This window comes from Lontra canadensis, unplaced genomic scaffold (assembly GCF_010015895.1).
Source record: "Lontra canadensis isolate GAN:19392208 unplaced genomic scaffold, GSC_riverotter_1.0 scaffold48, whole genome shotgun sequence".
Taxonomy (NCBI): Eukaryota; Metazoa; Chordata; class Mammalia; order Carnivora; family Mustelidae; genus Lontra; species Lontra canadensis.
Window position 1 is genome coordinate 12857922 of NW_022631042.1, and position 18209 is coordinate 12876130.

An 18209-nucleotide genomic window follows, 5' to 3' on the forward strand; every position below is an offset into this window, starting at 1 on the left:
TTTCCTCTCCTTAAAAACATTTCAGTAAATATTGGGTTAAAACCTATGATTTTTATTCTCAAGATACATAGAATACAGGTAAGCAGTACTCCTGTAAACAGCTGTGGGATGGTCCCGAAGCACTGATTAGGCCAGGTGCGACACGACCAGATCAGACTGCTACAAGACTCTGAGAAATGAAAGTGATTCTTGCAGGGGGCTGGATGCAGCGTGCCTTCAAGGCCAGAGCAGGATTCAGACTAGCATCGTGGCACAGCTGGGACATTTTATGTAAGAAATAACATGCCTACGCCAGAAGCTTAAGTACAGGGCATTTGTGAGAAAGAAGGATCAGGATCAGCTTGAAAAGAGAAGATGGTACCAGCGACCAGAAATCCTGCAGTGCCAAGCTGAGTCCTGCAAATGTTAATGATTCTGTTTCAATGACAGGAGAGAAAGGATGAAAACAAGAACTGAAAAATTTTAATCAGCTAATGGTGCTCAAAATGGATAAAGTAGTATGAGGTTGGAGGCCAAACTGGTCATAAGAGGAACAAGGCCTACACGGAAACAGGGAGGAAGGGCGGAGGTGCGTGAGAGAAAAACAAATGTGGCAAAAGCTAGTGAAGACTGTGGTTCAAAGTGCTTACCCAGAAAAATCTTCTTGATGCATGGTGATGATTATGGCCTCTATGGCATCTCCCACTGAAGTCAGTAAGGGCTGCAGAGCGCTTCCCATAAGAGCATGGATTGTCTAAAAAGAAAAAGGAAGGGCAGGCAAAATTAAAGACCAACACAAAGAAATCCAAGATGGAAGAAGCAGGCTTTTTTTTTTTTTTTTTTAAGATTGTATTTATTTATTTGACAGACAGAGATCACAAATAGGCAGAAAGGCAGGCAGAGAGAAAGGAAAGGAAGAAGGCTCCCTGCTGAGCAGGGAGCCCAATGCAGGGCTCAATCCCAGGACCCTGGGATCATGACCTGAGAGGAAGGCAGAGGCTTTAACCCACTAAGCCATCCAGGCGCCCCTGGAAGAAGCATTCTGACTAGAAGTTTTTATATAAAATCCCAACTATATACAGTGTTTGAACTGTAATAAGCTCAACAGAAGCCTGTTCCTCTCCCAACTGCTGCTGGGAGTGATCTTTAAAGCCGACAATATGTGGAACATGGCTCTGCAAATTCCAACTCCCCCACTCCTCTCAAATTTTCAGGAAGTTTCATGGTCAAATGAGCTCCTGGAGGAAGGAGGAGCGAGGAGCAATACTATGTACAAAGATCAAATGAACACATTTTGTGGTTTCTGAAAAGGGTGAGGGGAGACCAAAAGTCATTCTTTAAAACTGGAACAACATCGTATGGTTGTAACCAGAGGGAATATAATAAATATGCTGATGGTTCTTACAGGGCAGAAGAGTGAGGCATTTCATGGATTAAGTTCCTATTTAGTAGGAATACTTTTGGTACTTGGCGCCATCTTCCCTTCCCAATTTTTGTCACAAATGCCCAGTACTAGGGCCTCTGGCATGGGCATTTGCTACTGGCCTCTAGTGGATCTAGCACAGGGATGCCACTATGAAACCGACAATGCATGGGACAATCTCCCACAACAAAGAACTACACAGCCTAAAATGTCAACAGTGCCAAGGCTGAGAACTGTTTGACAGTGAGGTATGATCACTGGTTAGGTTACGAAGACCCCTTGGCCTTAGTTACAGGTTTTTAGTGGGAAAATACTGACTGGGACTAAGTATACACTTAAAATCTAAAATTCAAATATATATATTTCAATGATGATTATATACAATGGAGATGGATGGCTTTTGCCTCATATGAATGCTAGAAATCAATCAGAAAACGTTAAAATAGACCCTTATTCATTAAATTCCTAAGTGTCATCTCTAGCCCTTAGTCTCTGATAAAAGTATGCATACTGTCTGTGGGGACGGAGAGGGAGGCAAGGAGAGAGCGAGAGTGAGTGAGCAACGCCTGAGCAACAGCACAGGAAGTTCACAGTCTAGTGACAGCAGAGAACAACTTACAGTCCCATCAAAGCTGTATAGGGTGCTATGGGATTGTGGGAGAAACCTCCCCTACACTGAGATGATCTGGAAATGAAAGGCACTGTCTAAATTGACTTTCAAAGGACAAGTAGTAAGAACCAAGTGAGGAAAGATGGGTGCCCAGTGGCCTGGGAAAGTTGATGTCTTTGACTGCAAAGCTTTGCACCCAGACAGAGTGTGAGGTGCCTGCCCATGGGGAAGGGAGGAACAGCAGATGTACTCTGTGTAGGCTGCTAGGAGTTGGGAATTTACCCTGAAGGAAATGGGAAACCGATGATGGGTTTTGAGCAAAGAAAAAATATGGTTAAAGATTTGAATTTGGGAAACATTATGTTGTATGGTAGATCGGGTAAATAGACCAAAGGCAGTAGTAGCATCGAAGCAAAATGGTGAGAGCCCAAACCAAATCAGAGGCAGTAGGAACAGATATGAGGAGACAGGCTGGAGATAGTATAAAAGGAGAATGGCAGGACTGGGTAGTTACATTTGAGAAATATGGAGCAGAGAGATTTAAGAATACACCTAGATTTTTTTTTCTTTCATGATCTGGTGATATTATTAATTGGATGTCTAAATGCAGAAGAAGCAGGTTGATTTGGGGATGCAGAGAGAAAATGATGAGTTCAGATTTGGACATGAATTTCTTGGAGGGCACATGGGAAATCCATATGGGCTATCCAGGAGAGACTGAAATATTTATATTTGTAGTTTTTGACACATTTTGACTAGATTTGGTAGTCTTTGGCTTTTAAGAGGGAAGTTGAAGCAGAAAGAGTCAATGAGATCCAGAGGATGGTTTGTAGAGTAAGGCTAAATGCCGTTTTGAAGTCATTCAGAAGAGGAGAAGCCCTTGAAGGAGTAAGAGGGGTAAGATTTTTATTTAGTATATATTATGTGCCGGGTACTGTGCTATGTGCCTCAAATATTGTAATTCCTCTTAAAATTCAATTACTTCTTCCTCTAAAAATATTAAAAGCTCTAACTTACAGGTGGGGAATCTAACATAATTTATAGATGGGGAGACTAAAGTGAAGGGAAAGACACTGTCCTTAAGTGAACAAGCAGAAGGACTGGGATTTCCGAGGTGCATGTGACTCCAATGAGCTTTTGGTTACACTTTCCCCACTGGCAGCAGAGAAGAAGGAAGAGACCTTAGAGTACGGTAGAAATAAATCGACAAGATTTCAAGAAAGAGGGGCAAGTTTTCTACTCTATATGAAGGAGTGATACCTAACTACAGACCCTCCTACAAAGAGGACAAATAAACAACATACTGGAGGGCTCAGAGATGGGGGGAAAAGCAGGCAGTTTTAGAGGGCCTTGGGAATCTGGAGCAAGCCACAGAAGTGAGTTCTCCATTTTCTGTGACTTTGTCCTAAGAGCGCCTACAGTCATGGTGGTGGCAAGGCAGGGTGGCTAAAACTCTGAGAGAAAAATAAAACAAAACAAATCCAGCAGCCTTTCAGGCTAAAGGAACAATGGAAAGGAGCCCTGGTCCAACCAGGGCTGCTAGAGAGTGAGATGGGAACCTCAGAAAGGAGAAAGCCAGAGAAAAATGCCCAATTCTATATTTAAACTCAGCACTACTCTGCAGCTGACTCATCAACCATGCCCGTGCAAAGCAAACACAAAACGGCTGGCAACCAAGGCTTGAGAATTGAACTGAGGTCTGAGGCATGGCCAGCTGCAGGTATGTCAATGTACAATCAGTGTCTAATCAGGCTGATTAATCGCTAAAGAAATACCATCAACACTCAGGAGCAATGTTAAAACAAAACAAAACAAAACAAAACAAAACAGTGAGTCTACACAACATAACATTTACAAAGTCCAGGATACATTAAAAATTACTACATATTCAAAAAGCTTGGAAATGATATCACTTTTCAAGGGGAAAGATCATCTGCCAACCTTGAGATGATCCAGACTCTACAATTATTAGGCGAGAACCTCAGCGAGGTTAAAAAAAAAAACAAAACAAAAAAACAATAAACAACAGGAACCATATAAACAGTATACAATAGGAAACCTCAGCAGAGTGACTGAAAGTGTAAAAAAGAACCAAATGGATATTTTATTTATTTATTTATTTATTTATTTATTTATTTATTTAAATTTATTTGACAGAGATCACAGGTAGGCAGAGAGGCAGGCAGAGAGAGAGGAAGGAAAGCAGGCTCCTTGCTGAGCAGAGAGCCTGATGCGGGGCTCGATCCCAGGACCCTGGGATCATGACCTGAGCCGAAAGCAGAGGCTTTAACCCACTGAGCCACCCAGGGGCCCCCCAAATGGATATTTTGAACTAAAAAATTTGCACTAGATGCATGCAGATATAAATGTACTTCTATAAATATGAGGTTTCTATATTTTATATGATATGGCACAATATTAACTCTATGAAGATTATGGAAACTTAAGGATATACATGGTAATCCACAGAAGAACCCCTAAAAAAATCACATGAAAAGGTACAGATAAAAATCTAATAAATAAATAAAAATGGAAATTTTTAAAAATTTCAAAGAATCCAAAAGGAAACAGAAAAGGGGGGAAAGAGAAAGCAACAAAAATGAACAAACAAAGCAAAACAAATGGGATAAACAAAAACTAGATAATAGGAGATACCTAAATAAAACCTTATTAATAATTATATAATGTCACTGGACTAAACACTCTAATTAAAAGGTAGAGATTATCAGAACAGAAAAAAAAGACAACTATTTACTCTCTCAAGGAGATATACTTTAAAAAAGAAAGACACAAAGGAGTTGAAAGTAAATGAACAGAAGATATACCATGTAAACATTGAGCATAAAAAGGCTGAAGTAGCTAAATTAATATCAGATAAAACAAACTGCAGTACAGTATTAACAAAGCTAAATATTTCATAATGATGAAAGCATCAGTTCATCAGGAAGGTATAACAATAATAAATACGTATGTAACATAGCTTTAACGGAACTAGTAAATAGCTTCAAAATTGAGGCATCAAGAATTGACAGACTTAAAAGGTCCACAATCACGGTAGAAAATTGTAACTTCTGCCTTTCAGCAATTGATAGAACAACTACATAAAATATTAGTATAGACACAGAAGATCTAAACACAGTATCACTAAATACATTACCACTACCTTGACCTAACTGCTATTTATATAACTCTACTCAACGACTGTAGATTACACGTTTTTGTCAAGCACACGTTCATTCATCAAGACAGACGACATAAAACTAGACTCAATAAATTTAAAGAACTGCAATAATGCAGAGTATGTTTTCTGATAACAGAATTGAACTGAAAAATCAATAAGACATCTAGGAAAATCAGAAATCATTAGAAGTTAAAAAAAAAAACACTTAGAAATAACCCATGAATCAAAGAATTGCAAAGGAAATCAGAAAATATTTTAAACTGAACGAAGATAAAAGCGTAACATATCAAAATTTAAGTGCTTAGTGGGAAATTTACAACTTGTTATTTTGGGAGGGCAAAGGTCTAAAAATCAATGATATAACATATTAAAAAAAAAGGCAAAGAAAATCCAAAGTAGAAGGAAATAAAAAAGACAAAAGCAGAAATCAATGGAAAAGAAAGACAAACAGAGAATATCAGTCAAGTCAAAAGTTGGTCCTCTGAAAAGATCAACAAAACTGGTAAACCCCTAGCTAAACTGATGGAAAAAAAAAAAGAAGAGAGAACACAAACACCAACAGAAACAATTAAAAAGAGGTTACCACTATGGGTTCTAGTGACATTAAAAGGAAATTAAGATTCTTAGTCTCTTTGGTTAGGTTTATTCCTAGGTATCTTATAGTTTTGGGTGCAATTGTAAATGGGATTGACTCCTTAGTTTCTCTTTCTTCTGTCTTGTTGTTGGTGTAGAGAAATGCAACTGATTTCTGTGCATTGATTTTATATCCTGACACTTTACTGAATTCCTGTACCAGTTCTAGCAGTTTTGGAGTGGAGTCTTTTGGGTTTTCCACATATAGTATCATATCATCTGCGAAGAGTGATAGTTTGACTTCTTCTTTGCCGATTTGGATGCCTTTATTCCTTTTGTTGTCTGATTGCTGAGGCTAGGACTTCTAGTACTATGTTGAATAGCAGTGGTGATAACGGACATCCCTGCCGTGATCCTGACCTTAGCGGAAAAGCTTTCAGTTTTTCTCCATTGAGAATGATATTTGCGGTGGGTTTTTCATAGATGGCTTTGATAATTTTGAGGTATGTGCCCTCTATCCCTACACTTTGAAGAGTTTTGATCAGGAAGGGATGCTGTACTTTGTCAAATGCTTTTTCAGCATCTATGGAGAGTATCATATGGTTCTTGTTCTTTCTTTTATTAATGTGTTGTATCACATTGATTGATTTGTGGATGTTGAACCAAACTTGTAGCCCTGGAATAAATCCCATAATAATTCTCCCATCCCATTGGTCGTGGTGAATAATCCTTTTAATGTACTGTTGAATCCTACTGGCTAGTATTTTGGTGAGAATTTTTGCATCTGTGTTCATCAAGGATATTGGTCTGTAGTTCTCTTTTTTGATGGGATCCTTGTCTGGTTTTGGGATCAAGGTGATGCTGTACACAGAAAACTATAAAGTACTCATGAAAGAAATTGAGGAAGACACAAAAAAATGGAAAAATGTTCCATGCTCCTGGATTGGAAGAATAAATATTGTGAAAATGTCTATGCTACCTAAAGCAATCTAAACATTTAATGCAATTCCTATCAAAGTACCATCCATTTTTTTCAAAGAAATGGAACAAATAATCCTAAAATTTATATGGAACCAGAAAAGACCGCGAATAGCCAAGGGAATATTGAAAAAGAAAGCCAAAGTTGGTGGCATCACAATTCCAGACTTCAAGCTCTACTACAAAGCTGTCATCATCAAGACAGCATGGTACTGGCACAAAAACAGACACATAGATCAATGGAACAGAATAGAGAGCCCAGAAATAGACCCTTAACTCTATGGTCAGCTAATCTTCGACAAAGCAGGAAAGAATGTCCAATGGAAAAAAGACAGACTCTTCAATAAATGGTGTTGGGAAAATTGGACAGCCACATGCAGAAAAATGAAATTGGATCATTTCCTTACACCACACACGAAAATAGACTCAAAATGGATGAAGGACCTCAATGTGAGAAAGGAATCCATCAAAATCCTTGAGGAGAACACAGGCAGCAACCTCTTCGACCTCAGCCGCAGCAACATCTTCCTAGGAACATCGCCAAAGGCAAGGGAAGCAAGGGCAAAAATTAACTATTGGGATTTTATCAAGATCAAAAGCTTTTGCACAGCAAAAGAAACAGTTAACAAAACCAAAAGACAAGTGACAGAATGGGAGAAGATATTTGCAAACGACATATCAGATAAAGGGCTAGTGTCCAGAATCTATAAAGAACTTAGCAAACTCAACACCCAAAGAACAAATAATCCAATCAAGAAATGGGCAGAAGACATGAACAGACATTTCTGCAAAGAAGTCATCCAGATGGCCAACAGACACATGAAAAAGTGCTCCATATCACTCGGCATCAGGGAAATACAAATCAAAACCACAATGAGATACTACCTCACACCAGTCAGAATGGCTAAAATTAACAAGTCAGGAAAAGACAGATGCTGGCGAGGATGCGGAGAAAGGGGAACCCTCCTACACTGTTGGTAGGAATGCAAGCTAGTGCAACCACTCTGGAAAACAGCACGGAGGTTCCTCAAAATGTTGAAAATAGAACTACCCTATGACCCAGCAATTGCACTGCTGGGTATTTACCCTAAAGATACAAACGTAGTGATCCGAAGGGGCACGTGCACCCGAATGTTTATAGCAGCAATGTCTACAATAGCCAAACTATGGAAAGAACCTAGATGTCCATCAACAGACGAATGGATAAAGAAGATGTGGTATATATACACAATGGAATACTATGCAGCCATCAAAAGAAATGAAATTTTGCCATTTGCGACGACGTGGATGGAACTAGAGGGTATCATGCTTAGCAAAATAAGTCAATTGGAGAAAGACAACTATCATATGATCTCCCTGATATGAGGGAGAGGAGATGCAACATTGGGGTTAAGGGGGTAGGAGAAGAGTAAATGAAGCAAGATGGGATTGGGAGGGAGATAAACCATAAGTGACTCTTAATCTCACAAAACAAACTGAGGGTTGCTGGGGGGAGGGGGGTTGGGGGGGTGGGGTTATTATGGACATTGGGGAGGGTATGTGCTATGGTGAGTGCAGTGAAGTGTGTAAACCTGGCGATTCACAGACCTGTACCCCTGGGGAAAAAATATATGTTTATAAAAAATAAAAATTAAAAAAAAAAAGAAGGACAGTAAGAGAATATTATGTACAACATTATCCTGACAAATCAGGGAACTTAGATGAATAGATAAATATCTGGAAAGTCAAAAAGTATCAAAGCTCATTAAAAAAGAAACATAACTTGAATAGCCTTTCACCTACTAAGCCAATCAAGTCTGTAGTTATAAACTTCCTACAAAAAAAACCCCACAGGTTCTGATGGTTTCACTGGTGAATTCTACTAAGCATGTGAAAAGACAACAATACAAGTTCTTTCAGAAAACAGAGCAGGAGTAAATACTTCTAAACCTAATTAATGAGGGTAGTAATAGCTCAATACCAAAAGCAGACAAACTACAAGAAACTACGTACCAGTATCCCTTATGATTACAGATGTAAACATCTTTTTAAAAAAAATTTATTATTTATTTGACACAGGGGAAGAGAGAGAGAGAGAGAGAGAGAGAGAGAGAGACTGTGAGAGAGGGAACACAAGCAGGAGAGGGAGAAGCAGGCTTCCCGCAGAGCAGGGAGCCCGATGCAGGGCTCGATCCCAGGAACCTGGGACCATGACCTGAGCCAAAGGCAGAGGCTTAACAAATGAGCCACCCAGGTGCCCCAGCTGCAAACATCTTTAACAAAAATTAAGTAGATCAAATCCAGGAATATATAAAAAGGGTAATGCATCATAACCAAGGTGGGTTTGACATTTGAAAATAAACTTCTGTATTTTATTAACAGAATAAAGGAGTAAAACTATCTGATAATTTCAATAGAGAAAAAACTATTTGATAAAATACAATTTATAATTAAAAAAAAGTGTCAGTAAGCTAGGAATGGAAGGGAACTTGTTTTATCTGATAAAGGCCACCTAACATCATAATCAAAATAGGAGAATATGATGGAGTCAGTCAGGAAAACACTCACCAACATCCACTCTCACTAGTTCCAATTAGAACACTTACACTAGGGGTTCTAACCAGAGAAACAAGATGGGGGGAAACAGGCATCTACTTGCACACAATATGATAGTTTACACAGAAAATGCTCATTCTGGCTTCCCACTTAGGGGAAATACAAAACAGGAATGGTAGAGGCTTAAGGACTACCGGAGAGAACAGAGAAAGGAGACTAGGTTCTATTTCATAAGCTCTTTACAAAGCAGGGAAGTGTGTCATACATTTTCCAAAGGTTTACCTAAAATAGATAAGATTACAAAAATATAGAAGCCTCAGCAATCTGGATTATTCTCTCATATAGAACACAAACCCACACATTAAGGGAGAAATGAAAAATTGTCATACATAAACCTAGCAATACCATCACTTCCCATATAAAACAATCTCAGTAATAAATGGATCAAGGTTTTTAAATGTTACTTACAGCTGATAGTGGGTATAATGAAATGGCTCTAAATTAATATTAATTGGGCCATCCATGGCATAGTAGATCATTACGAGATGTTAAACCTCAAGCCTAAAATAACCTTCAATTCTGGATAACATCTCAACAAGGTAGAGAAGAAAAGACAGTTATGTATCCTTACCCACATTTTTAGTAAGTGCAACATATATTTAATATCTTCTTTATCAAGGGGCGCCTGGGTGGCTGAGTAGGTTAAGTGTCTGCCTTCACCTCAGGTCATGATGTCATCATTGTCGGATGGAGCCCCACCTCTCCCTCCGTGCTCAATAGGGAGTCTGCTTGAGAGTCTCTCCCTCTGCCCCTCCCCCTATACTCTCTCTTTCTCAAATAAATAAATCTTAAAAAGCATACGTTCTCTATCAAATAACAAAAGCATATAGATTTTTGATTCTTGGGCTGCAATCATTTATGCACCCTAACATTCTACCCCAATTCAAAGTAATGTATTAAGTCTCCTACAATTTTAAAATTCGAGGTTCTCTTTTTTCTTTAAGTAAGAGGGTTTTTTTTACTTAATATGTCATCTGGTTTTTATATGATTTAACTTAAAAAGCAAGGTCACAACTGTTTGAGTTCTGTTAACATATGCCGTTAAGTCTCTAATTGTCAGGGCCACTGCAGAGGAGACTTAAACCAAATGCTAGTCTTCTCTCACCCAGTTCTCAAGGCCAACACTGGTGATGCCTCAGCAAACCAGCACCCAGCTCCATGAGGCCCTGGCTCTAGCGAGCAAACCCAAGAGTGAGGGCAGGAGCCCAAGAACAGGGCAATTTTTCCTGCACTAGCCTCAACTCCCAGTCCCAAGTGACTAACAACAGGAATAACCTTTGTTGTATGCTAAAAATACAGATTCAGAGAGCACAACATATACTGAATTAGAGTCTCTGAAAAAAATTTTTTTTTTTTTAAGATTTTATTTTTTGAGAGAGAGAGCAAGTGCAGAGGGGGCGGGAGAGGAGGCGATCTCAAGCAGACTCCGTGCTGAACCTGATGTGGTGCTCAATTCCACAACCCTGAGATTATGAACAGAACCCAAATCGGGAGTTGACACTTAACTGACTGAGCCACCCAGGCGCCCCTGAAGAATTTCTATTTTTAATTTGTCAGGAGACTTTTATTATCAAGCAAAGTGTAGGCACTTTGTCTCAACCCACAAACTGACTTTCTCAAACTATGAGCTGTGATCCTTAGGGGTCAAAAAACCAATTTAGTCAATCACTATCAGAATGTTTTAAAAAAGTAATAGATGAGGAGGGCACCTGAGTGGCTCAGTCGGTTAAGTGGCCAACTCTTGATTTCAGCTCAGGTCATGATCTCAGGATGGTGAGACTGAGCCCACTGTCAGGCTCCGAGCTGGGCATGGAGCCTGCTTAAGATTCTCTCTCTCCTTCTCCCGAGGTCCAACACCCCACCACCCCACATGCACGTGCTCTCCCTCAAATAAATAGTTTAAAAAAAAGTAACACATGAATATAGAAAATATAAGCATGTATCACACAAAATAAGGACAAACATTGTTCTGTGAAACCTTGTTTCAATTACAGAAATACATGTAGATGTATATTCTATACATATACAAGTATGTGTGTGTATATATTTACAAATACTTACGTATTGTGCACGGGATCACAAAGTAAAAACTATTTTTTTTTTTTTTAGATTTTTATTTATTTATTTGAGAGAGAGAGAGAGAGAGAGCACAAGCAGGGTGAGGGTCAGAGGGAGAAGGAGACTCCCCGGTGAGCAGGCAGTCTGATGCGGGACTCAATCCTGAGACTTTGGGATCATGACCTGAGCCAAAGACAGACGTTCAACAACTGAGCCACCCAGGTGCCCCTAAAATCTATTTCTTATCTTGGGTAGTGATCAAAATATGTTTGACAGCTACTGTTAGAAGAGAAGGGAAAAAATGTGGAACTGCAGGAAAAGGAGACTTTGTAAGTTCCCTGCTTGGAAACAAGAATGTTAAAACCTTTTGATTTGTCATATTGGTCTGATTTCTGCTATTTTTATGATCATCAATAACTTGGAGAACTCTTAATAAAAACAATTATTTTATGATGGAGGCATGAGTAATACTTCATCACAATGAGATGAGCACGCTGAGGGAAAAAAAGAGAATACAGTGAAAACATCCAAGTGCACCCTTACTGTGCTGAGGGAAAACGACTTGTCTTCTCCTACCTTCCAAATGAATTTAGTGTCCTTAAGTTTTGGGGCTATTAAATCCCCATCCATGTCACCTATAGACAGCATTTGACCCCAGAAATTCCCTTCTCCTTTAGGATTTGTGAAATATCCCCTCCAAAACTTCTTCCTCAGCTCACTGTTGTTTCTTTGTAGCTTCCTTACTCTCTTAAATAAAAGTATCTCTCCTTGAAGTTCATTGGTAGTATCTGTCTCTGTCTCTCTCTTTTTTAAACTCTACGCAAATGATCTAAATCCATCAAACTGTTGACATCTATTACGGTTGTATGGTTATATTGTACCATTTTACAGATGAAGAAACTAAGGCAAGAGAAAACTAACTTGTCTGAGGTCCTACGGCTAGTTAAATAGCTGAGACAGCATTCATCCACAGGGAGTCTGGCTCTAGAGTCTGCTATACAGTGTTCTTTAAATACCAAAAAAACATTTAGTAAGCCAATGAATGATGATGGCAAGGTGTAGTAGACACGACTCTCTTGAGTCAGTGAGGTCTGAGTTCACCAGCATCAGGACTTTGAGCAAGTTACTATTTCTAAGTTGTGTAACATAGGAATAACAATACACAACTTGAACAGTTGCTATAATACTTCAATATATGGCATGTGACTGGCAAGTAGCAGATGCTAAATAAAGGATATCTATTATTATCATTACAATGAATGATATCCTTGTTTTTTTTTTAATTTTATTTATTTATTTAACAGAGAGAGAGATCACAAGTAGGCAGAGAGGTAGGCAGAGAGAGAGGGGGAAGCAGGCTCCCCACTGAGCAGAGAGACCAATGCGGGGCTTGATCCCAGGACCCTGGGATCATGACCTGAGCCAAAGGCAGTGGCTTTAACCCACTGAGCTACCCAGGCACCCAATATCCTTGTTTTTTAGAAGAGTTATCCATTGTCAACTACACATGGCTCTGAATCTCATACCAACATCATTTTTTATTAAACTTCCGGAGTGTATTTGTGTTAGTATGTAAGAAAAAAAAAAAAAAAAAGAATTTACCCAGATTTCTCACCTTATGGATACACTTTAGAGTATCTCAACCTTGGCATTACTGACATTTTGGACCCAGTAATTCCTTTTTGTCCGGGGCTGTCTTATGCTCTGCGAGATGTGTAACAGCATCCCCAGCATGAGATTCCAGGAGCACCCCACTCCCAGTCATGACCATCAGAAACATCTTGAGCTTTGTTACATGTTCCCTAGGGAACAAAATCACCCTCGCAGAGAATCACCACATTACTGGGATCATACGAGGCTGTACTGGCTGAAGATACAGTGAAGACTTGAAGACTCTTGCTTCCCTTGCTTATGATAGAATTCTCATAAAGTAGAACACAATCTGTAGACACCAACAGGGTTTATTTTTAAGTTCTAGAAAATATAAACACACATGCATTCTTTCTCTTTAGGATAATTATCAGCAGCTACTTTTGGTGTGTGTAAAGGATTTGAAATTATTTTTAAAATGTGACATTTTGCACTCATCTGAACAATTCTAAAACCACTTTGATCTACAGAGTCAAAGATGAATTCTTTTACCTTTAGGGCTGACATTATAGTTTGATCAGCTGCTGGTGGGAAGGAGCTCTGACTGGAAACCACCTAGAACAAGGTTTTAAAACAGTTATAGTTTTGGTTAAGTCTTTTACTTTTATAAATACTGATTTTGGTCATAACATGATAAAGCTATTTCCACAGACACACAAAATAGTATCATTTCTTTAGATTACATCCCATACATGTTTTAGATACTCACTAGTATTTATTATAGGTTGAAAACTACTTTCCCATATAAAGCAATTATACTACATAAGGCAATTATACTATATACTTCAAATAATCAAAACATGAAGATTTCTAAGAGTTGGCTTCCCTTTATTCACTTTAGATAGGTTTTAATTATAAAGTTTTAACTTGAAAAGGTCAGTCTAAAGCCATATTTACATTTTTTTTTTAAAGATTTTATTTATTTATTTGACAGACAGAGATCATAGGTAGGCAGAGGGGCAGGCAGAGAGAGAGGAGGAAGCAGGCTCCCTGCTGAGCGGAGAGCCCGATGTGGGGCTCGATCCCAGGACCCTGAGATCACGACCTGAGCCGAAGGCAGAGGCTTTAACCCACTGAGCCACCCAGGCACCCCGATATTTACATTTTTCTTTTAAAAAATTCACTTTTCTCCAGGCTGACTATAATTTTCGACAAGCCTTTAAAATACAAATGTCAAACATTTAAAAATACAATACAAATATTATGAAGATTCTGAAAGTATCAATAAAAGCATGGAAATAACCCTAAAGAAAGAGAAACTTTCATTGATTGTGAGGCTTCAGAGTAATAATGAAAGGGAATGGAAAATATTTCATTTATTCTTTATTTACTTCTGTTACTTTTCTGAGATTTACTTGTTAATAACACTTTAAAATATATTCTGTTTAATGTGTGACATACACATTTTTGGAAACTCCTAACTGACACAAGGACTTGTTAAAAATTTATGTTAATAAATAGTCACATAATTATTCTAAAATGTAATTGAGCATATTAAAACTTAAAATAAAGGTCATGTTCTCAAGAGCATCCCCTAACCTTTGGCTTCCTTCCGGTCTTCTAAATATTGATCTCCCTACTTAACTAAATATTTTGGAAATGACTTATAAAGAGCAAACATGAGCTATTCAAAAGTCAAGGATTGGGTTGAAAGTGTTGCTTTCTTGGTAATTGTAAATACAGTTCATCTTAGAAATAATACATGAAGGCAAACAAGTTAAAATTCATCATCAAAAAAAATAGCAAATAGCAAACACTAGTAAAACAATAGTAACAATAGCAAAAAGGATATATATTTTTTACTTCCAAGGAGTCATCAGTGATTATATCATAAAAAATCAGTGTTTAATGCAGTTCCTTCCCTCCTTCTTTGTGCGAAGATGGAACCTTTCCAAGTTGAAGGGATTAAGAGTTCTTATGAAATTATGCTTTTTTAAAAAATTTTTTATTTCTTTTCAGCGTAACAGTATTCGTTGTGTTTGCATCACACCCAGTGCTCCATGCAATAAGTGCCCTCCCTAATACCCACCACCTGGTTACCCCAACATCCTACCCCTGAAATTATGTTTTTTAATAGGTATGAAACACATATGATTTACTCTTAAATCATTTGCTCAATAAACTTGATTATACCACTCAAGCCTGATGATCTAGAGTTCATATGTTTTAAACCAAATGTATACAGAAAAGTGACACAAATGATAAAGGCCAGGAACAGAAACTGTTTAAAAAGAGTTCCTTCTGCAGTCTATTTTACATTCATCACGTTTTCATTGTATTCTTTGACCAAAAATTAAACAATAATTCCTTGCTGTCTAAATTTGAGGTGAAAAGAAAGAAGCTGAAAGTAAAAGAAACTAAAATAAAATAAAGTTTACCTTTGTTACTGATTGGTGCAACTTATACAGTGAATTCACTACTGCCACGTTTCTTCTCTGCCCTTCTGTAAGAGGCCCAATCACCTGGCTTGCATCTCCTTGTGTGGAGAGCTGTAAGAATTCAGCACAAAAAGAAATGACCAAAATGGCAGTTCATATTTAACTGGGAAGCTCATGTCCTCCTAACCGTCCCCAGCCAAAAAAAATATCAAAAAAAGAATGTTCACTGGAAATACTCAGATCAAGTGTTGGACTTCAGACACAGCCAGAAGGAACCTCTGTGGAGGGAACAGTGTGAATGGGGAAGCCCAATCAGCCCAAATGTGTGCACAAGAAGATCATCTTCCATCAATACTTCGGAGCTGACGGACCTGAGGCACATGTGACCCAAAAGCCCAGTGTGTGCTGGTGTTTTCACACATCAGCGCAATACTCTCGGGGAATACATTCTGGCCACTGCCAATAGTCCTTCCACTCAAAAACTCAGAAATAAGCCATCAAAACAAAACAAAAAAGAAAAGTAAATAAAGGAAGGGAGGGAAGGAGGAAGGAATGAAAATAAGCCTCCATCCTATTTATATCTGACAGCCATCATACTAGTCCATGAAATGGGCAGTAAAAGAGGGTTTTACTTTCATTTTTATACATTAAAATTTTGTTTGGAGAAGGAAGTTAGCTAAGATTATACTGTATATGGATGATCAGTAGAAGTACAATTAAGAACTTTCTACTCCTCACTTTTTAGTTCTGAATACTAGAGTTTTAGGAGAGAGGACATGTAATGCTTAAAGAGTTAATCTAGAATTCTTGTAGTTTGATGTGAGAAAAGAATCCACATATAAACTGTTCTCATACTGATCAGATTTTAATCAAGTCCTCTGTAACAATTTTTTTTTTTAAAGATTCACTTATTTATTTGAGAGAGAGAGAGAGTGTGCATGCAAGTGGGGGGCAGGAGAAAGAGAGAGCATCTAAGTGAACTCCCTACTGTGCATGGGGCCTGGCACGGGGCTCAATCCCAGGACCCTGGGATCATGACCTGAGCTGAAATCAAGAGTTGGATGCTTAACTGACTGAGCCACCCAAGCACACCTGTAACAAATATTTTTAAAGGTGAATTACATTTGAATAGGACAAGTAAAAATGACTTAAGTCAACTCTATGAACGTGGACACAGATCTCAACATGTGAAAAGCTGGGCTTTTAAGAGAACTGAAACGAAGATCATCTTGCCTTTGTTATAGAGAGCCAAATAAAGTCTAGGAGAAAGAAATACTATTTTGCTTTCTACTTTCCTTTGATGAACACACACACATCCATTTATAAAAACTGAACTCAACTCCTACTTTATCAATTCTTACTTGTAGTAATAGAATACAACTTAAAAATATTAAAAACTGCAATTAAAATAAAGGGAATATTCCTTTGTTAACATTACAACCCATGATGATGGCTATAAAGTCAACATAAGACCTTTTGACATCAGGTTAAAGAACTCTAGTTTATCGTGCCTTTCCTTATGGACATGGTCACCAACTTGTAATCCAGTCGAGCTCTAAAACTGGAGAATAAAGTGGCATCGTCACTGGCACCAGCAGTTACAGCCAACTCAGCATGTTGAATGTTAAATACGTATCTCTCAGTAAAGGGCATCTAGAAGTTATGAACTCTAGCTATACAATTTTTAAAAAAATCCAATCTCTCTTACTTTTTGTGAGATTCTCTCCAAATAATTTTGAGGTAGCAACAAAGAAATGGAAAAAGGAAAGAATTTTTCTTGTTATTTTATGTCTGTTTTATGTATTCCATACTTATAGAAGAGATAGTCTTGCTGCTAGAAAAGCATGAAGATCCTATTATTACTGATAACTGACTCTATTTGAGGGGTTTAAAAGTAGAGAAAGGCCGGGGCGCCTGGGTGGCTCAGTGGGTTAAAGCCTCTGCCTTCGGCTCAGGTCATGATCCCAGAGTCCTGGGATCGAGCCCCCCATGGGGCTCTCTGCTCAGCGGGGAGCCTGCTTCCTCCTCTCTCTCTGCCTGCTTCTCTGCCTACTTGTGATCTCTGTCTGTCAAATAAATAAAATCTTAAAAAAAAAAAAAAAGTAGAGAAAGGCCTGTCAGACCCATGATAACGCTGTAATAAAAATATCAAATAGTAACAAATGCTGGCCAGAATGTGGAGAAATCAGAACCCTCATACACTGCTGGTGAGAATGTAAAATGGAGTGGCTACTTTGGAAAACAAGTCTGACAATTTCTCAAAGATGGACACAGAGTGACCATATATACCCAGCAATTTGACTCCTTGTTATATATACAAGAAAAATAAAAACATATGTTCACAAAAAAATGTGTATATAAATGTTCACAGCGACATCATGCCATAGTGTAATAGTCCCCAAATGAAAACAACCCAGATGCCAACTGGTAAGCGGACAGATAAGATGTAGTCTAGTCATACAATGGAACGCTGCCCAGCAAAGAAAAAAAGGAATGACGTTCTGAGCATGCATAAGGTGGATGAACCTTGAAAACATCTTAACTAAAAGAAGCCACTCACGAAAGACCACATATGGAATGATTACATTTACATGAAATAGCCAGAATAAGCAAATCCAGAGACAAAAAGCAGATAAGTAATTAGGGGATGGGCGAAGAGGGTAAATGGGAAGTGACTGCTAATGCGTAGGAGGTTTCTTGTTGGGGTGAGGAAATGTTCTAAGTGAATATACTAAAAACCAGTGAATTGTACACTTACATGGATGAATTATATTTTAATAAAGC

The 18209-nt window shown here is 38.3% G+C and overlaps 1 protein-coding gene across 1 annotated transcript in view; it reads right to left on the reverse strand.

The window, feature by feature from the left end:
* Positions 1 to 18209, reverse strand: part of COG5 (component of oligomeric golgi complex 5) — a 276431-nt gene that overhangs the window by 25088 nt on the left and 233134 nt on the right. Inside the window, exons 15-17 of the mRNA XM_032873369.1 lie at positions 15426 to 15536; positions 13540 to 13602; positions 630 to 733 (exon numbers count right to left, since the gene is read on the reverse strand). Coding sequence (XP_032729260.1) covers positions 630 to 733; positions 13540 to 13602; positions 15426 to 15536 — 278 coding nt within the window. The remainder of the gene's footprint in view (positions 1 to 629; positions 734 to 13539; positions 13603 to 15425; positions 15537 to 18209) is intronic.